The sequence below is a fragment of the Astyanax mexicanus genome, chromosome 7 (assembly GCF_023375975.1).
Source record: "Astyanax mexicanus isolate ESR-SI-001 chromosome 7, AstMex3_surface, whole genome shotgun sequence".
Classification (NCBI taxonomy): domain Eukaryota; kingdom Metazoa; phylum Chordata; class Actinopteri; order Characiformes; family Acestrorhamphidae; genus Astyanax; species Astyanax mexicanus.
In genome coordinates, this window is record NC_064414.1 from 33,021,456 (window position 1) to 33,040,786 (window position 19,331).

The window sequence follows — 19,331 nt, forward strand, 5'->3', positions numbered from 1 at the left end:
TCAGTAGTAGGGGTGGGTGATATGGCCATAAAATAATATCACAATATTTTATTTTCGAAATAAAGATACTCTTGGTGATATGACAAAACACTGAATTAAAAAAAAGTTCAAGGCTACACTAAAGCAACAAAATGAAAATTTAATTTTATTATTGCATACATATTGCACTCCCCTAACGAACGATATTAAAAATACAAGAATTTGTATTTGTCATCATCATCATTGATTCATATTTGTAACAGAGGTCAATGATCCATAATGTCATGATACTAATAATGCAACACTCCATAAATCTTCATATATCGAGGACTAAAGTAAAATGAATAATATTGGACAGATAAAATCTGTCTATAGTATGTATATAATGGGAAATTGACATAACAGTGCCATTTTTTTGATAAAAAAGCAAAAAAGTAGTATCCTGATGTGATTAATTAGGGGTGGATGATATGGCACGATATTTCAGGTTTTAATATTGTTCATGATGTTCAAAAATGTTGCCGATATTATTGCGTACATTACGATATGGCACACCCCTAATAATGTTTTACTTAACCATTTTACTCAAACATGCACCTATAAATAGTAAAATCAGTGTAGTCTATCATTTTTAAAAGGTCTAATTTTTTTCCTATATGTACTGCCTTCTGTGTGAAAAAGATGCATTTGTAAAAGAAAACAGACAGAACAAAAAACATAGATAGATGGATAGATACATAGATAGATAAATAGTGTAAAATAGACAGATAGACAGACCGATAGATAGATAGATAGACAGACAGTGTTGGTGGTGGTGTGATTGGGTCTGACTCAGCGTATGATGCCGCGGAAACGTGCGGCTTATGTGACGTACAGCGTCATGTCGCCTGCGGCGCGTGCGAGGCCTGTCAGTGGAAGGAAGCGCTGTGCGTGCGTGCGTGCGTGCGTGTAAGAGAGGGAGTGTGTCTGTGTGTGCGCGCGCGTGTGTGTTTGTGTGTGTTTGCGGTGAGGTCATGGTGTTTTCAGCCGCCGAGCTGCCAAACACACGTTATTAATCTCTGATCGGTAGCCGCGCGCGTGTGGAGAGTGCGGAGATCGAGGCAGACGGTGGGGTAGAGGAAGCCCTGCGCTGTCGGTTCACAGCAGGTAAGGAGCGCTGGAGTCGATCAGAGGGGTATTGTTTAGCTGAGGGGGGAGGGAGCAGGCGGGCGGACACTATCTACAACACACCCGGCGTCCGTTTCCGATGAGGGGATAATAAATCGGGGTTCGGGTTTGGAGAACCGAGATAATGTGTGCTGGATTCACACAATAGGCTAATACATTCACAGGAGGCCAGGGCTCGAGGCGCCTATGGATACAATGGCTTGTTTGCAGGCAGGTTAGGTTAGCTAGGCTGGCTAATGCTAGCTAATTGACAAGCTGTTCATGGTGCCTTGCTTCCATATCCTACCGTTAGCTAACATAACCTAGGTTAGCTGGTTTACGGCGGTCCCATGTTCTGTCCAGTAATGCTAACCATTGATATGTGCTTCTTATTGGTACTGCGCATGCGCGTACTCTGAATTTTTATGATTTCATGTGTTTTCTTTGGAAGCATTAAACAACCTGATCTTACTGTCATTATTAGAGTGTGCTTGCTAGCTACAAAAGTGTAAATGACAATTAATACAATAAAATAATATTAATGATAATATAAAAAAAACGTTTTTACCCTGCTACAGTGATTTGGCTATCCCAGTATCCTAGCTACCTAGACCTGATCTAACATGGTGCTTTTTGTATTTTTACCTTTAAATATAACCCTAGCTAGCACGCTGTGACAAGATAGCACAATTCGCCAGAACACCAGTTCTCCTCTTTTTCACATTCACTAGCCTATAATAATAATAATAATAATAATAATAATAATAATAATAATAATAATAGCAATACTAGCTAGCTGATACAGTGTTGGACAGTGTTGCTTAGCTAGTTAGCTTATTTAGTTAAAACAGGTTACCTCCCCATACAAGTCCTGACAGGAGGGATTGAACGGGACAGTCTAGTCAAGGTTGTTGATCCCCAGCATACACTCCAGCACACACACGCGCGCGCACACACAGTACACAGCTACGCCTACATGCTCCCACTATAACACAGCAGCGTATTGATCTATTGATCCGCTCATTAAAAAATATTTCTCCGTTCAGCTGCAGCTCTGAAAAGCAGCCGGGGTGTTTGCACCTGCCGGATCCAGAGTAAATCCATAGCCGTGATAATATGAGGGGCTAGCCTCATGCTGTGTATGCATCTTTTTTCTTTAAAACGCATTGACAGTGTTGACCGGTGCTGAAATGTAGCTAGTCGTGCTTAAATGGTGTCGTTAGCGTGATGACAGCAGGGTCTAATTCAGTGGTGTGTGGCTGTCCATTTTAGCTTGAAATGGCACTATTGATATTGAAGGTTTAACTCTGTACTATTTACTAGTAAACACTTCAATCTCATTTCAGAGATCAGCTAAGATCTCACTATTTAGGCTATTCTGGCTAGACATGGATGAATTACCAGGCCCACAGATCATTAATGTGTATTTATTGCGTAGTGATATGTTACTATTGATTTACATGGAATTTAGGGACATGCCATACTGGTAATGTGGACAGTTAAAATTCTAAATGATGTTCTAGATGTTCTCTGTTACCCGGATATTAGTACTAGTAAACATTTCATAACTGATATAAGAAATTAGATTTGTTTTACTATTTAAAAGTCCAGTACTTTATCACTGGTGTCATTTTATGCTAAAATGGCTTGCCATGTTGATGACCTGAACTGTGAAATGTGCTCTATGTGCTCTGTGTTTACAGCAATAGCTTGGTTTCTTACTAAAAGTTATGTTATATTCTGTTCAGAAATGTGTTCATCCTGTCCATCCTTATCTGCAGTGTGTGTAGTGTAATTGTATAGGCCTAATGTGCTAGCTAGTGTATTGACTATGCTGAATGTCTGCTTTTGTGGGTATAAAATGCTGATTGTTTACATTGTTTACATGCAATTTGAGCAGTCTACCTCAATATAGCTGTAATCAAGCTACTTTACATACAGCAATGAACTGTAGCACTGTTTAAGCTTGTTTGTGCTAAGGTTTTAGAAGAGGTTTTCTGCCAATGTTGTGTTGAGTCTTGCCAATAATGTTTGACAAGCTGCTTTTCGTACTGTTCATCATAAGAGCTTAATGTTAACATTGCTTCCCCCCCCACTATCTCTTATAGATTCACTGTTTCTAGGTCCCCAGACATTTGCACTGTATGAATGCTCAGACATCAGTTTGCCTGGACTTCATCATGAACAAAAACAAAAGGGAAAAAGAATTCTACAGTATAGACGTAGGGGACTCGACGTTCACCGTTTTGAAACGCTATCAGAATCTAAGACCAGTGGGCTCAGGAGCGCAGGGAATAGTCTGGTATGTGCTTTTTATGCTTGGAGATCCTACACCAGTAGTACACAATTGCAATACAATATGGACCAGTTCCCTAATGTTTCTGTTTGACCTCTTGGCACTTATTTCTGTATTCTCTTCTATTTATGTAGTTCAGCATATGACCACCACCTTGAAAGAAATGTGGCCATTAAGAAACTTAGCCGACCTTTTCAGAATCAGACACACGCCAAGCGAGCGTACAGAGAGCTGGTGCTAATGAAGTGTGTAAACCACAAAAATGTAAGTCGTACATCTGTAAATTCTGAAATATTTGCCAGACTTAACACTCTGTTCATCACAGTCATGCTGATGTTATCATTTTATCTTTACATTTTCAGATTATTGGCCTATTAAATGTTTTTACGCCACAAAAAACATTAGAAGAATTCCAAGATGTGTGAGTATAAATACACTGCAATACATCGGCATTCTTCAACAGCCCTCAGCCATGTTGAGTGGCAGTTGAATTTGATTATGCTTATTTAAAATCAGAACCGTTGCTCAGTTGCCCCCATCACACACGCTCTCTCTCTCTCTCTCTCTCTCTCTCTTTCTCTCTCACATGCTCACTCCCCCGCCCCTGTCTGTTTTCTCTTGCGCCCCCTCCCCCCTTTTTTACGCCCTCCTTTGCCACTCCCTCTCCCTCCCCACCAACCCGACGACAGTTACCTAGTAATGGAGCTGATGGATGCCAACCTCTGCCAAGTCATTCAGATGGAGCTGGACCACGAGCGGCTGTCCTATCTGCTGTACCAGATGCTGTGTGGAATTAAACACCTCCACGCTGCGGGGATCATCCACAGGGTCTGTGCTCGCTTGCCTAAAAGGAAACACTGTCATACGGAGCCAGTTTTGCACTGAGGGCAAAAAGCTTAATAATCAGTTAAGGTGAGGGAGGGGGAGGGGCTCCGGCCCCAGAGCTGAGTACAAAAAGCTCCAGCTCGTCCTGCCCGCTGCTGCTGCTTCTGCTGCTGCTGTTGTCGCTGCTGCTGACTGCATTGCGCTGGTGAGGCAAGAACGTGCTGAGAGGATCAAGGAGGGAAGTGATCAGTCCCGAGTAAACAGTTCTCTCATCTATCACACACACCATCAGGAGACCTGTATCGATTTTTTTTTTCAGCACAGCGGAGTGTATTTCTCTAATAGGTAAAGGAATTGTGTGTCCTGGCAAGGTCATCCTCTGGGCTTGTATTTCGGGATAACCTTCATGCAGGCTGATGACTCCATTGAGTTTTGCTAGAGAACAGTTTTAAGCACAAAAATTAAGCCATGATTGATCCGATATTATAAAAAGATAAGGAAGTCCTCATGCATCCTTATTATAATTTACTTACATAAGATGATAGCAGTTAAGGTGTTGGAGGATTTGGAACAGGATAATATTGTAGTTTAGTGTTCAATATATTGGAGAAACAGCACAAAACTTCCCACTAATTTAATAAAAATAATAATAATACTGTATGCATAACATTTGTCAGCATTTTGTGGCCCAGCTTACTCAAATAATGTTACTGCAATAAGCAGTAAAGAAGGACAATTAATCAAGAATTAATCACAACCTATTCAGAACCTCCAACTGAAGTAATTTTGGCCATGTCAGTCATTTATTATTATCTTGAAATTTCCTCAATGTGTGCGTCCATGTTGCAGCCAACATGCCCATGTGAGGCTCGTATGGATAAAACCTTTGCTAGGTGGCTTCCAGGTGGGCATGGGCTTCCCAAACAGATTGCATTGTAGCAACCCTCTGATAGCGCACATATGTTCAATCTAGGCCTTGTTTGGTTCCATATTTATCCCTTCCTAGTCCCATAAGTGACCCCAGTGAGCATCCATGTGTGGTGTCAAAATAAAACCTATGGAGAAAACTTTATGGCTTTCAGTCTTATTATATTATTGAGTACTGCTATATTAAAACACACTATAGTACGCATAATCATATGACACCACCCAATCACTCAAATCATCAAGCCAACAGAGCAACTTAAGCAGCTTCTAGCAAAGAAAAATGCAATGTCTGTTGTTTGATAAAATAATTGTTCATTAATCGTAATCAAGGTAAAATGTTAAATTTATCATGATTTTGATTTGCGGAATCATTGCCCAGCGGTAGTCAGCAGCATATTGAACCTTATGCAGCAAACCATAGCATGAGCTGCCCTACCTGCTTTCCTGCAGGTGCAGTTATACCTTTCAAAAATGCCCTCAGTGTAATGATTGTGCACTTATAAGATGCTACTCAATGTATAACCTACAAGTACATCTGTTTACACAAGTTCTTGAAGAACTAGCTTTGCCTGTGTATTCTAAAAATGCCCTAAATCCCAATATGTGTTCCTTTACCCCCTGCAGGACCTGAAACCCAGTAACATTGTAGTCAAGTCTGACTGTACCCTAAAGATCCTGGACTTTGGCTTGGCCAGGACAGCGGCCACCGGTTTGCTGATGACACCGTATGTGGTGACACGTTACTACAGAGCCCCTGAAGTCATCCTGGGAATGGGATATCAAGCCAATGGTCAGTGCTACTGACAAGCTGCAGAATGCCTGGTTGGCACTTCTTGCAGATGCTTAACTGCAAACATCATCCTCATCTTGCACGTCTCATTTCATGCTTTGATAAGCCACTCTTTTGCTTTCATTAGCCAAACGGCTTCATAGGGTTGATATGTTGAAGAGTTTTAGGGCTGACTTTGCTGACTGTTGGGCCCAATCCCATTTTACCTCTTGCCTCTACCGCTTACCCCTACCCCTCCGTTTTGCAACCTAGGGGTAGGGTATCCCAATTTTGGTTGTGAGAGAGGGGTAGGCACACTTTAAAGGGAGGGTAATGAAAAATCTCGGCATGATGGCTGTGCAAGCGAAAAAAGAAACCCACAAATTTAGGATTTTCAGTGTTAAAATGGCGATAACCATTGCAATGTCTTGGTTTAATGTTGTCTTATTATGTATTATGTATTATGGGCTTGGGCTTCGACCTAGGGTGGCCTATAGAGCACCAGTTGTAGCCTGTTAATGAAGCAGTGTTGGTTGATTTGTTTATTTTGTTCATTTGTTCATTTTGATGACATACCAGATTATTATTTTTAACATGGAGAATTTTAACAATTTTGTTCCAGAGCAAGAGTGACACTCGAAAACAAGGGATAGGGGTACAAATTAGGGCTGCAACGATCAGTCGATATAATCGTCAATGTCGATTTATTTAAATTTGTCGACTACAAATTTCATTGTTGACTAATCGTTAATTTGTAATAGTACTGCATTACACAAAATGTTGGGGACAGCAGCGGAATGGGAGATGGGTAAATGGCTCACTCTCACAGGTTACTCTCAACTTGGTCTGTATCTCCAAAATTATCAAATAGATCAGATTACATAATTACTCACTAAATATCAGTACTCTCCACATATAAACAACATCTGGACATTTAAATGCCTTTTAAATCTCATGTTCAGTTGTTTTTCTGTTTTTTTTTTTGTGGAGATAGAGAACATGGCAGAAATAATCGTTGATTAATCAACTGTTCGAAAAAATTATCACATTAGTTGACTATTAAATCATTAGTTGCAGCCCTAGTACAAATGAGAAATGGGATTGGGTCTTGATGTTGCATGTTTGGTGATTTTAGGTCAAAATATCTTCGTCTGCATAACTAACAGATACTACGTCTTGCTGAATCGCTGCTTAACCATCTTCTCTCTTTCCTCCTGCTACAAACAATTAGTGGACATTTGGTCTGTGGGCTGTATTTTGGCAGAAATGGTTCGTCACAAAATCCTTTTCCCTGGGAGGGACTGTATCCTTGTGCTGCTCTTGGAGGTTTTTCACTTTATGCTGAATTATTTGTAGAGCCAGAAGAAGATGCAGGAAGCATGTTTCCCGTGTGCATGAAGTGGACCTGCTTTCTTAATGCTAAATTAAGTGATCTTAACACTTTTAGTAAAATGTTTATGCAACTGAGATTTGCTGTATATTCATATGTAGCTAATTCAGCTTCAAAGTATGAGTGTGAAGGTAACATGTTACTGTTCTGTGCATTTTTTGTTTGTTTGTTTGTTTGTGGGGTGAGATAGGGTCGGGCTTGTACACACGATGATGTAAACGATATGTTGCGAACACTGACACCATAACTCTACTTTGTTACGTATGCCGCTCTTTCCCATCTGTCATTTTCCATGGGGGTCAAGTAGACTGACGAGTCCCTTCTGTACAGGGTGTTGATTAGGTGTGGAAGAACTCAAGTCCAGGTTTGCTGGACTTTTTCCTCTCACATGTTTAACTGGCAAGGTCACACAGGAGTTTCATCAGGGGAAAATAGCCATCAGGGTTCAAACACTCTATTAGTAAAGATCTGTTCTTAGTAATTTTACCACAATCCTGAAATATGTGCCAGAGTACTCCCATGCCGTTGGTGTAAAAAGCAGCTTTATGAACACATCCAAAAGCATCCAACAAGCTATGAGTCAGTGTTTGTTTATTTGTTTCATTTTTTTTTATTCCGGATCTTTTCATGGAAGCAGGTTGTGTAAGTGGGTTATGTAAGGCCTGTCTTTTTGTTCAGTTAATGTCCCCATTCAAAAAAAACAGAAAGCTGAGCTGTCAAAACATCAGCAACACTTGCATGTTCATTATTTTCACCCTCATGCTATCTCTCTGCATTCTTTCCCCGTATGTCTAAGGTCTGTCTGTTTATTTATGTTTGTTTGTTGCATGCTAATTTCATTTCCATTTTCATTTGTTCATTTTTTCAGTTGATGTCTGGTCTGTTGGCTGTATCATGGCTGAAATGGTCAGAGGTAGTGTGTTGTTTCCAGGCACTGATCGTATCCTTATCTGTCTTCTTCATCAATCATCTTGTGCCGTTCCCTGTTTTTCCACTTGAGGCACAATGGATTAAAGATATGGTCTACTGGAGTGAGGAATAGATGCATGGTGGCTAATATGATTATCACAGAACTTGTGTAGTGACACAGACGAAATGCTGATTTTAGAGCAATTCACACTACAAGCAGTTGTAAAGCATTATTTTTTTTTCATTATTTTGTAATTGTTTAGTTATCTCTGTTATCTATGTTGTCTTAAGCTACATTTACAGAGCAGGAAAAATCTCCTAAATCCAGTGTTTTTTTTTTTTTTTTAAAGTTCTTCACGTTATCACTTTAATGAGCCCAATATCCATCATTTGTCTCTGCAGTTTATGTGCTGGAGCAGGGCTTTTCACGAAGTTTAATTGGATTTAAATTCCAATGTGTGATGTTTCATTCACACTGCATATATAACAAAAATTATTGGATTTGAGCCACTTTTTCCTGTTGTGTGAACATAGCCTTATGTCAATCCCCTTTCTGCTCTGCACAGTTTCTTCAAACATCCAGTCTTTTTCCCCTTCTTTTCTAAGCATGACTGTAGTGTGAACCTGATAGGGAGCTGTTCAGATCACACACACACTCGCTTTTATTCAGTTACAGTCTGTCTACTACAGTGTCTTGTTTTTGTTAGTCTAGTAACAACTGCTGATCTGTGGTAAAGCCATCTGTACTGTCCTGATCAGGTCAACTTGCTGCTTTAAAAGAAAAAAGAAAGAACATATCAGCTATTCCCTCTCCCGACACAAGGAAATGAGTGGGAAGCAGTGAGGAATCGGCGCTTGGTTGCTTAATAACGCTGCGCTTACGTGTCACTGACGCACCAGGTCAGGTGTGAATTCTGAGTTAGTCAGCTGTGGTTTAAAAATATGCTAAAGAATGCATTTATTGAGTATTTTACGTTGTTTTAGATGCATAAATAGTAAGTATTAAACTTTGGTTGGGTTAGAAAAAGCTCAAATGCATTTAGCTGCATTTGGCAATCTAGGGTACAGTTAAGGTAAGGCTGGTCATTGGCCAAGATGTTTCAGGGTTGGGTATTATCACTGATTTTCCAGATCAATTCATTTGCGATTCACACAGTTAAAATTTGATTTCATATTGATTCATTTAGGGATATTTCAATTCAAATTAAAGGTTTGGTTTAAATGAATAAAAAAGAGGTGATGCTGATGCTAAAATTGTGTGAGGAACACTTAATCTACCATTAATTAAACTATTTGGGTTTATGCCTTGGACTACACAACCTTTTGAATAGAAATGTTCTATTTAAGTCTGGATTTAATAATTGTTCACGAAATTGCCCCTTAGCATTTACATTAAAACGTATTCCAATGTAGATATTTGTTCATTCTATTTATTAGTGCAGATAGATTAAAGATTAATTTCATATTTTTATGCATCAATATTGGAAGATTGAAGCTTTTATCTGTCCAACAAGTACTTTTTTTAGTAGTCATTTATTTACACAAATAGAACAGTTTAACAAGGTTTATGGTAATGTTACCAGAAAGGTCCTTTTAAACTGCAGTGTAACAAATTATGAACAACTTTGTGAGAAAATGGAGCCCTTAGCATTTTGCGTCTTTTTTTTTTTTCTTCACAGAAAGAATATAATTTAAAAAGCGTCTTTTACATTGAAATACCCTAATAATTCTGTGATATAACAGCTGAGAATCACTGCCTTCCTTGGGTGCAGTGCAGGCTTTGGGGTGAAGCTACTAATTTTCCTTTTACTGAGGGCTTGTCAAAAAATGAGAACAAGCTCTGTTTTTATCAGCTGGTTAGACCACTAAAATGGAACAACAGAAGCTGCTTATTGTTTTTATTTTTTAGTTATTTTTTTTTTTAGCTTTTTTTTATTTATTTATTTATTTTTAAGTAGTTTTAACATTATACCTAAAATAGCATTGCTGCTGTTCTCTAGTAGTGTTCTGTCAGCGCTACGTGCTGTTAGCAAGCTAAAGAGATTTTAGCATGTAGCCTCACTAGTGTTTAGCATTGTTTTCACTCAGTTCCCTGGGTTTTGGTTGAGACTTACCAGTAAAAAAAACAGTGCTTTTTTATCAGCTGTTGTGGTTCAGTTTCTTCTAAAGGGAGCAGGAGAAACAAGAGAAGAGATGGTAAAAAGTAACTGCTAGCCTTTAGCCTAGCACGAATCCCTCTTTGCCTCAGTGACTTTTGCGTTTGACACTGGCACAATAAAAGCTGTGTTCACAAGGTAAAGCTTACCTATTTGCTTGTATTTCCATGTATATCAGAGTCTAGTGGTGTTGCTCTTCAGCATTAAGAACCTGATATCATCTCAGTCCAGTAAAAAAAAAAATACAAGTATCTCCATTTTTTAAAGATTTTTAGTTTACTACATAATAGAAATACTTCAAAATGACCTGAAATAAACTCTTTTACATTGACGTCTATTTAAAGTTTAAAAGTTTTTTTCTCTTTCCTGTAAAGTTGCTGTTTTGCAGATACTTGTTTTTCATTGGACAGCAACATGTTCGAGTAACCTTTGCATTTTATAATTTTATCAGCTTTAAGTAGGGTTTTTGCTAGTAGGCCTGATGTTGAATTTTAATTAAGAATACAACACTATTTGAGGTTCGTAATATACCTGGGAAATACTGTTTATTATTATTTATAAGTTGTCTCCTACAAGCTTGATTGCATTTAATAGCAGAGCAAGACACCCTGTTTTTGTCTGTTTTGCACATTAGTTATATGTGGAAAACTGTTTACTCCTTTTTTCACTTGCCTGCAGGTCTACTTACGTATTTATTCTGTATTTCTGTCCCGTAAGCCATTCAATGTTTTTCTTAACCATGCAATTTTAAGATATTGATCAGTGGAACAAAGTCATCGAGCAGCTGGGGACCCCAACCCAGGAGTTCCTGATGAAACTCAACCAGTCTGTTAGGACGTATGTAGAAAACCGGCCCCGCTATGCTGGATACAGTTTTGAAAAGCTCTTCCCTGATGTTCTCTTCCCTGCAGATTCAGAACACAATAAACTGAAAGGTATGAAGGGACCTGACTGGTACCTTTGTTAATACTTTCCATACATATGAAGTGTTCCATTGTATATGCTTTGAAAATAATGTGAAAATAAGTGATGTAAAAAAACAGTGTTTTACATTTTTGTTGAAGATGACACACAATCATTTTACTAATATCAATGTCTAATGTCAAATCCAGGCGTATTATAGCCAGTAACCTGACTGAATGTGTGATACTGTGTTTTAGCAAGCCAAGCTCGAGACCTGCTTTCAAAGATGCTGGTAATAGACGCTTCCAAGCGCATCTCTGTAGATGAAGCCCTTCAGCATCCCTACATTAATGTGTGGTATGACCCAGCTGAGGTAGAAGCGGTGAGTAAACAAACACATATGTTAAGTTGTCGCTGTTTAGGTCTAATAGAAAGTGCAACAAAACAAAAAATGAAAATAAAGACTCTTTGGTTCTTTGATGGATGCCATAGAAGTTTGTTACATAAAGAATCATGATGTGAAAGTGTGTATATATTTGTAATACTAGAAAAACAGCACCCTGCATATTTTACTATAAGAAGTAAAATTCTTAACTGTGTAAAAATAATACATATTTTAAGTTAAAACAACTTAGATAAAACAGTTTTGAATAAATCAACGTTTACAATATATTGCCCAGCAATAGTTATAGGCTGAGTATCTTTTGTTTGATATGAAGGTTTTTACCAGTTTTTTAAAAACAATTTTAAAGATCTATTTTAAATTACAAACATTCTTCTCTATGAATCCAAAAGTGGTTCTGTTACTGCATGAATTAAATAACTATTTGGAGCACATTTATTTTTTAAGAGATTATGGAATGATTTTCTTTGTTTTGTCACAAAAGGTATATAATATCACTTACAAATTATACAAATAATACTATATTGTAAACTCACCATACATGTATTTTTCTTATGTTGTTATTGACTATGATGTCATGTCATACTGTTCTAAATAGAGGCATTAGCTTAATGTAATAGATAAGATGGATAAAGCATGAATTGTAGTTTCCTCGTGCATGTTTCAGACGTGATGTATTGAAACATATTTTCCATATCTGTATTAGCAGTCAGAATATATTTTCTTGTCTTTTTTTCTCTTTTCAGCCTCCTCCAGTATTCACAGACAAGCAGTTGGAAGAGAGGGAACATACTGTGGAGGAGTGGAAAGGTGGCTGAAGCTTCTTTTCCTTTATCAGCATAAATGTTACTGTGTGAAATCTGATGCAGTTAATGGAGCCAAATGTTCAGTGTGAATATCGTTTTGCTCGCTGCACACGTAGTCAAAATCCTGTCTGATGAAGTCACCTGAAAAGCGTTAATGACCCCCGCAGGCATGTTTAAATGGCTTATGCTTGTTACTTAATATAGATAGATAGATATTTCTTTCGACTCGCAGGCGGAATGTACGCTATGGCAACTGGCACCTTGCCTATTCCATGACACCCGTCTCTCTCACGCTCTCTCTCTCTCTGTTGGTCTCTGTCTCTCTCTTTCTTTATATATTTCATATCTGTCTATATCTATCTTTATATCTATTCATTCTTTTTTTTCTTTCTATTTTGTCAGACCTGATTTATAAAGAAGTGCTGGACTGGGAGGACAGGATGAAGAATGGAGTGATTCGAGGTCAGCCACCTCCTCTAGGTTAGTTCAATTCAATTCTGCTATAAATAAGGTTTATGCTGTCAAAGAAAGGTAAGTACTGTTATGGTAGTACACGGCAAACAGTACTGTGTCAGTTATGTATCCACACTCCATATATTTCATAACCCATCTGATTTTATGTCATGTATTAAGTGATACAGAGTTTGCTGAATGGAATATGTTAATTTTCTGCTTATTTTATTTACTAGATGATTATTTGGGGCCAGCACAATAGTGACATATCCTGCTACCTCTTACATGAGCCAATATTCAATTGTATCTGTTGTTACTGTACATAAATGTTCCTTCAAAAGTCAAAATTTATGGCTAACATATACAGCCCAGCAGAGCGGTGACATGCAGATTTCATGTTTAATAATTTAATTTTGTAACATAAGCCACATGCCAGATCAATAATGTCTATTATTAGCAGCCTGTAACAGGTTCTGTGTTGTTTCAGTAAAGCAGGTTCAGACACAAGCAGGTGCAGCAGCAGCCGGAGGGGTGTTTAACTGCAGTGAGAGCATTATTTTGATACATTAATATTAGGAGTTTTTCCTTCCCTGTAGTTGATTAGGCTGTAGTTTCTTCCCTGTAGCTCATGCAGCCATGAATTAGAATATTATTAAAATAATAGTAAGTAGTAGGATAGTAACCTTATCTCCATCGTACAGAGATGTCACGGTGTAGAGGTCACAGTTTGGTACAGAGTCAGATGGAAAACACATGGTACCCAATATTTGGGTAAGAAGTCAAGGTATCTGCAGATTCTTAAGTTTGTGCCGGGTCTTAAATGTGTCTTTGTGTAAAAAAAAAAAAAAAAAAAAAGGAGGCCAAAACATTTCCTAAATCCATCTAACAAAGGTCAGTACAGGCAATGTTCGATTTATTTCTGTGCATCACATATGCAGGTGAGCTAATAATAATAACAATAAAAATAATACTTTTTATAGTACCTTTCATACGTTACAAAGCATCTCAAAGTGCTGTACATGCACAGACGTGAACAAGAAGCAAGTAAGTTAAAAGCAAAGTGTATAATGTAGAGATTAAAATTTAAAAAGGAAAAAAGTACAGTAACTCAAAAGAATAATAACCCAGAAAATAAAAGACTAGTAATTACAGTAATTCAATTCTACAATGCAAAGAATAAGATAAAAATATAAAATGTTTAAATAAAAAAACAATAATAATAATAATAATAATAATAATAATAATAATAATAATAATTAACTATACATTACCAAAAATAGAGCTGAATGAAAACCTAAAAAAGCTAAAAAAAAATAAAAAATTAATCATTAATAATAATTGATTAATAATAAAAATGAGCGCTAAATAAAAGCTAATGTAAATGTAATGAAAAACTAATGAAACTAAGCGGTGCACTGTACTCTATTTTCAGTGTATATAGTTTCATTTGTGCAAAAATGTTTTATGACTAAAAGATTGGTCTGTTAGAAAATACAGGAGTCACATGCTTATTGTAAAATCTGTAAACTTAATATTCCTGTGGTTCTTTTTTGTGAAAATGGTCTTAATTTAGGCTCTGAGTGGCTGTAAATTAAATGTCCTCATTCCTGCAGATAGCCTGCAAGTGCACATACCTCCCATGGTGTTATAAGAACTGTAGTGTCTTGGGGGTATTGCTTTTGTTACTGAAGTGTTATTCCTCTCTCTCTCTCTCTCTCTCTCTCTTCTGTCTTCCTCTTGCTCACGCGTGTACATAGTGATGATTACTCTGTGCTGCTTAATTAACACAGAACAGGCTGTGTTAACTACCTTGTGGGGGGGGGGGGGGGGGGGGACAGTACGGCACTGTGACTTGCACCTGTATCGTACTGTGAGGTCAAAACCGTGGTGGGAACTGAACCGTGACATTTGTGTACCATTACACCCCTAGTCAGTGAACATCCACAGTGATTATTAGTGCCTTCTGTTTTCCTCTCGTACCGTGTTAAAGGTGTAGAGCCAGTAGATGTGTGTATTTATGACTGATCTATGTGTTTCTCATAGCACAGGTGCCGCAGTAGTGAATGGATCCCCCCAGCCTTCCTCCTCCTCCTCCATCAACGATGTGTCCTCCATGTCTACAGAGCCCACCATGGCTTCGGACACGGACAGCAGCCTAGAGGCTTCCGCCGGACCCCTGAGCTGCTGCAGATGACTATCGCCCTCCCCTGGAGCGTCTATGTGTGTGGCGTGGTATCAGATTTAGGCCAATCAGATTGATTTATTTTTAATGCCAAGTGTGATATGATTTGCTACCCATTTACTAAATGGTGCAAAACCTTTTTTTTTTCTTTTTTCTTTTCTTTTTTTGGTTTAGTCCTAATAATTTCAGCATAAGCTCCACCAAACCCCAGCTACTGAATGCGTTGAGTTGAGTACCTTCGGTGTGCTCACTCAATTCTCTTTTTATAAGCTCACATAAAGTAAAGCCTTTTGGCAAGTTGTTGTAGAAGGATTATCTGTAAAGACTGAAGTGTGAATTTATTTATTATTTATCATTATTTATATTTTTGTCATGTTTTTAGCTTTTTGTTAATTTGTGAGCCGTTTGAGTGGAAATATCTAGAAACGAGCGTTACGTTAGTACGGTATTTTGAACATTTCAGATACAGATGTAAAAATATGAAATAGTGTATAAATTGATATCAGTGTAGTATAGTATATTACATTTTTTTGTTGTAATAGTTTTACCTGCAAAACCCTGTCCCAGATGGCTGGTTGGTGTTTTCCATGATTCATGCCCAGAACACTCATTATTTTTGACGTGTACAGTTTTGTTACAGCAAATAATCATGAGCATAACATCACAAATGTTTTATATATATATTGGGTATTTTATTAGGCAACATATGTTGTTAGCTTTTGCTGCTGGTGACATCATTTTATTTATTTATTTATTTTTAAGTGACTGACTGTGACAAAAAAAAAAAAAATATCTCAGATAGATTGTAACTTCTAGCATTTCATCATCACATCTATTAGGTTCCCCTAAAGATGGATTTTAGCTTTATTTCAAATGATTCATTAGTAATTGCGGAGCTGTAGAAACGATTACATACTTTAGCTACACCCGTGATTTTAGTTTTAACTAGTTGTAACTCATATAAATGCCAGATTCCGGTGGGTTTGTGCACACTGAAGAGTAGTATCCTGAGATTTTGAGTAATCCAATGTTATCCTGCATGGAGAGTGGCCTCTTCTCGAATCAAGAACAAATGCATTCTCGTTTTTGTATGCAAAGTGCTAATCGATTCTACACTGGTTCACAACAACTAATTGTTTATTTTTGTGAAATGAACCAAAATCGAAAAGAATTTATTTCCATATTCTTTAAAGGTGTTTTTATTTATATTTTTATCAGGTAAGAAAAGTTTGTAATGGCAGGTACTGTAAATAAATTCTAATCGTATGGTGTTAAGTGTGTAGGCTGGATTTACAGTACAGTAATTGGTGAATGTTTGGGCTACAATGTTTATTTTTTTGTCTTTTCAGAGCAGTGTTTTAAGTGTGAGCTGATGAGTTAGGTTATGAAATAATAAAAAAGGATGAATGGCTGTTAATGTATTGGAAACTGAAGGTTTTTAGGAAGTTATTTAGAAATAGGAAAAACCCTCAAGCACATTAAATTTTTTGTCATTTCTGATTTTAAGTGCTCTTAATAGCGACCTTCACCATGATCCTAAACAATCCTTTGAGAATTGATAGCTGCTCTTGTTTTAACCAGACTTATGATAAATTAAATTCAAATCTAATTTAGTTACCATTGCATTACAGTAGACAGTGAATGCAACAGCATGAGCTTCATTAGAGTTCAACTACCTCACGCTTAACTCCTTATTTAATGCACATTTCAGTCCACATTTTAGGAGCAGTATCACAGTATGTTTTTTTTTATTTATTTATTGGTTTGTTATTTATTTGATATAGCTTTATTGTTGCAATGAAGCTTGTGATCTAGTGTCATCTAGATCTAATGTTGATCTGAAATAATTGTAAGAATGTGTTTTATGAAACGTTTGTTTATTTTGTGTTTGTGCAGAATACTTTCTGTACTTATTTTATTTAGTCACTTTTTATGTTTTAGTTCATATGCAATATTATTTTAAAGCTTTTTCCTGGAAATAATGTGATTTTTCCTGTCATTTCAGTTTTTTAATCCCCTCTTTTTCTGAGATTGTTAAAGCCTGAAGGAGCTGTGTGTCATATGAATGAAACCTATACCAGTACCTTTACCACTTACTTACTTTCCTGATAATCCAGTCTAAACCTTGAGCTGATGACTCCGCCCACTTGCTCACGCTTTTGCGTTTCTGTGTATATGCTTGTATGAAAACACAACAACCTTTGTTCCTGGATAAGACTGGATAGGAGCAAGATTAGCACCTGTAACTGACATGATAATGTTCATATAACGATGGACACGCCCACTGTTATCATTAAACAATATAAAACATGCAACACTTTCACGTAACTCCTTTATCTGTTCATGCAGTCAGAGAGAAAAAGGTTTATCATCAGTGGGTGATGGGTTCCCTGCAAATGTCCTCAGAAGCTCTGTACATGAATTATAAAGGTCATGTGAACTTGGTGGCTTTGTAAAGCTCCACTGATGCAGTTGTATGTAAAGGTCGGCACAGAGCACCATGCCATCCCAGTGCTCTGCAGTTTAACAGTGTTGTAACCACTGAAAATAAAAGGTCAAATTTGGTAATATATGTTTTGTGTAATTTCTCGTTTCCTGCTTGTTTCAGTTGGAAATGATTTGATTGATAATTATATAAAGCTATGGAAACAGTTAAAGAATTACTTCCCTTTCTGAATCAGTTTCTCTGATTTTGCTCTGATTTGAGTGCAATGAGTTTTTTTTGTTCTATAAATTATGGACAACTTTTCTTTCAAATTCCAAATAAAAATATTGTAATTCAAAGCATTTATTTGCAGAAAATGAAAAATGGTCAAATGCTTTTAGACCTCAAATAATGCATAGACCTATTATTTAAGAAAAACGTTTTATTAGAAACAGCTGCACACAGCGCTGCAAGTCAAGTGCTTAATGCGGAGGAGCTCACGTGAGAGCTGAGTGATTTATAACATTCTTGTGTAACTTTAAGAAAAAACAGTTTGATTAGTTCATTTGCTATATTGTGATTGTGAAAAATATCGTTAAAAAAATGAGACACCTACGCCATAGACCATTTTCTTGAGCCCGACCCGAGGATCTAAACTCTACTTCGCAGGGTTTCTGCTGCATTTTAATTTGGGTTTTGCAAAAAAAAAAATAGTTGTGTGTCCCCTGACATTTGGCCTGTAGGTGTATAATACTAAAGATAACATTTAAAATTGTATTTTGATGTGTACTGTTTTACAAAATAACTGAAATCATTTTCTTATTATACAGCTCTGGAAAAAAAATAAGAGACCACGCCTGTTTCTCCCAAATTTTAAATAGAAATATTGTTAGTTAGAGCATTCATTTGCAGAAAATGAGAAATGGCTGAAATAACAAAAAAGATGCAGAGCTTTCAGACCTCAAATAATGCAAAGAAAACAAGTTCATATTCATAAAGTTTTAAGAGTTCAGAAATTAATATTTGGTGGAATAACCCTGGTTTTTAATCACACCTCTTTCGCATGTTCTCTTTCACCAGTCTTACACACTGCTTTTGGATAAATTTATGTCACTCCTGGTACAAAAATTCAAGCAGTTTAGCTTAGTTTGATGGCCATCCATCTTCCTCTTGATTATATTCCAAAGGTGTTCAATTTAGTAAAATCAAAGAAACTCATCCTTTTAAAGTGGTCTCCTATTTTTATTCCAGAGCTGTATAGTCTGATTCACAAGTGACTGTATACGTCATTTGTGAATCAATTTAAATGGTACTGCAAGGATTAGTGGGGCAGAATTCATCCATATCATTTTGAGATATTAATAAACAACTATAGAAAATGTTTGGTTGCAGTTATTGCTGCCTTAAGGAAGGGAGCAATAACTTCAATGTATTACTCCATAGAGTATCTATCACATGCTTTTTTGTTCTCTTGTTTTTCATTTTATGCATTGATATGTTTTGGTTTAAGATGCAATCACTTTCAAGTGTTTAAAATGCGCACAGATTCAGACTGCGAGCAAATGCATGTCTATAATTCACGTTGCCTTGCCATGAGCACTCTGGCTAATGTTTAACTTCACTCACAACTTATACAACCTCACAACTTACACAGGTTTGGGGTTCCAAAGCCATCCACTGAGGAAACACCTCATGATCAGTTTGCATACTGGTATCCCATGTCAGTGTACCTTTTCACAACAACGTGTAAAAGGAAAGTGTT

The 19,331-nt window shown here is 37.1% G+C and overlaps 1 protein-coding gene across 6 annotated transcripts; it reads left to right on the forward strand.

Annotated features, from left to right (window-relative positions):
• The first annotated feature begins 902 nt into the window (after window positions 1-902).
• On the forward strand, window positions 903-17,712 carry mapk8a (mitogen-activated protein kinase 8a). 6 transcript variants are annotated; one of them, XM_049481494.1, is made up of 13 exons: window positions 903-1,125; window positions 3,234-3,427; window positions 3,556-3,685; window positions 3,784-3,842; window positions 4,111-4,249; window positions 5,798-5,963; window positions 8,201-8,272; window positions 11,150-11,332; window positions 11,558-11,682; window positions 12,450-12,513; window positions 12,912-12,989; window positions 13,450-13,506; window positions 15,011-17,712. In XM_049481494.1, the coding sequence occupies exons 2-13, from the start codon at window positions 3,270-3,272 to the stop codon at window positions 15,154-15,156; spliced, it is 1,377 nt and encodes a 458-aa protein (XP_049337451.1). In that variant the 5' UTR covers window positions 903-1,125; window positions 3,234-3,269; the 3' UTR covers window positions 15,157-17,712. The 6 variants fall into 6 exon arrangements, with proteins under 6 accessions (XP_049337451.1, XP_049337450.1, XP_049337453.1 ...); XM_049481493.1 differs by lacking the exon at window positions 8,201-8,272 and adding an exon at window positions 7,174-7,245 and having other exon boundaries at window positions 904-1,125; XM_049481496.1 differs by lacking the exon at window positions 8,201-8,272 and adding an exon at window positions 7,174-7,245 and having other exon boundaries at window positions 904-1,125; window positions 15,006-15,123.
• Window positions 17,713-19,331: the final 1,619 nt, after the last annotated feature.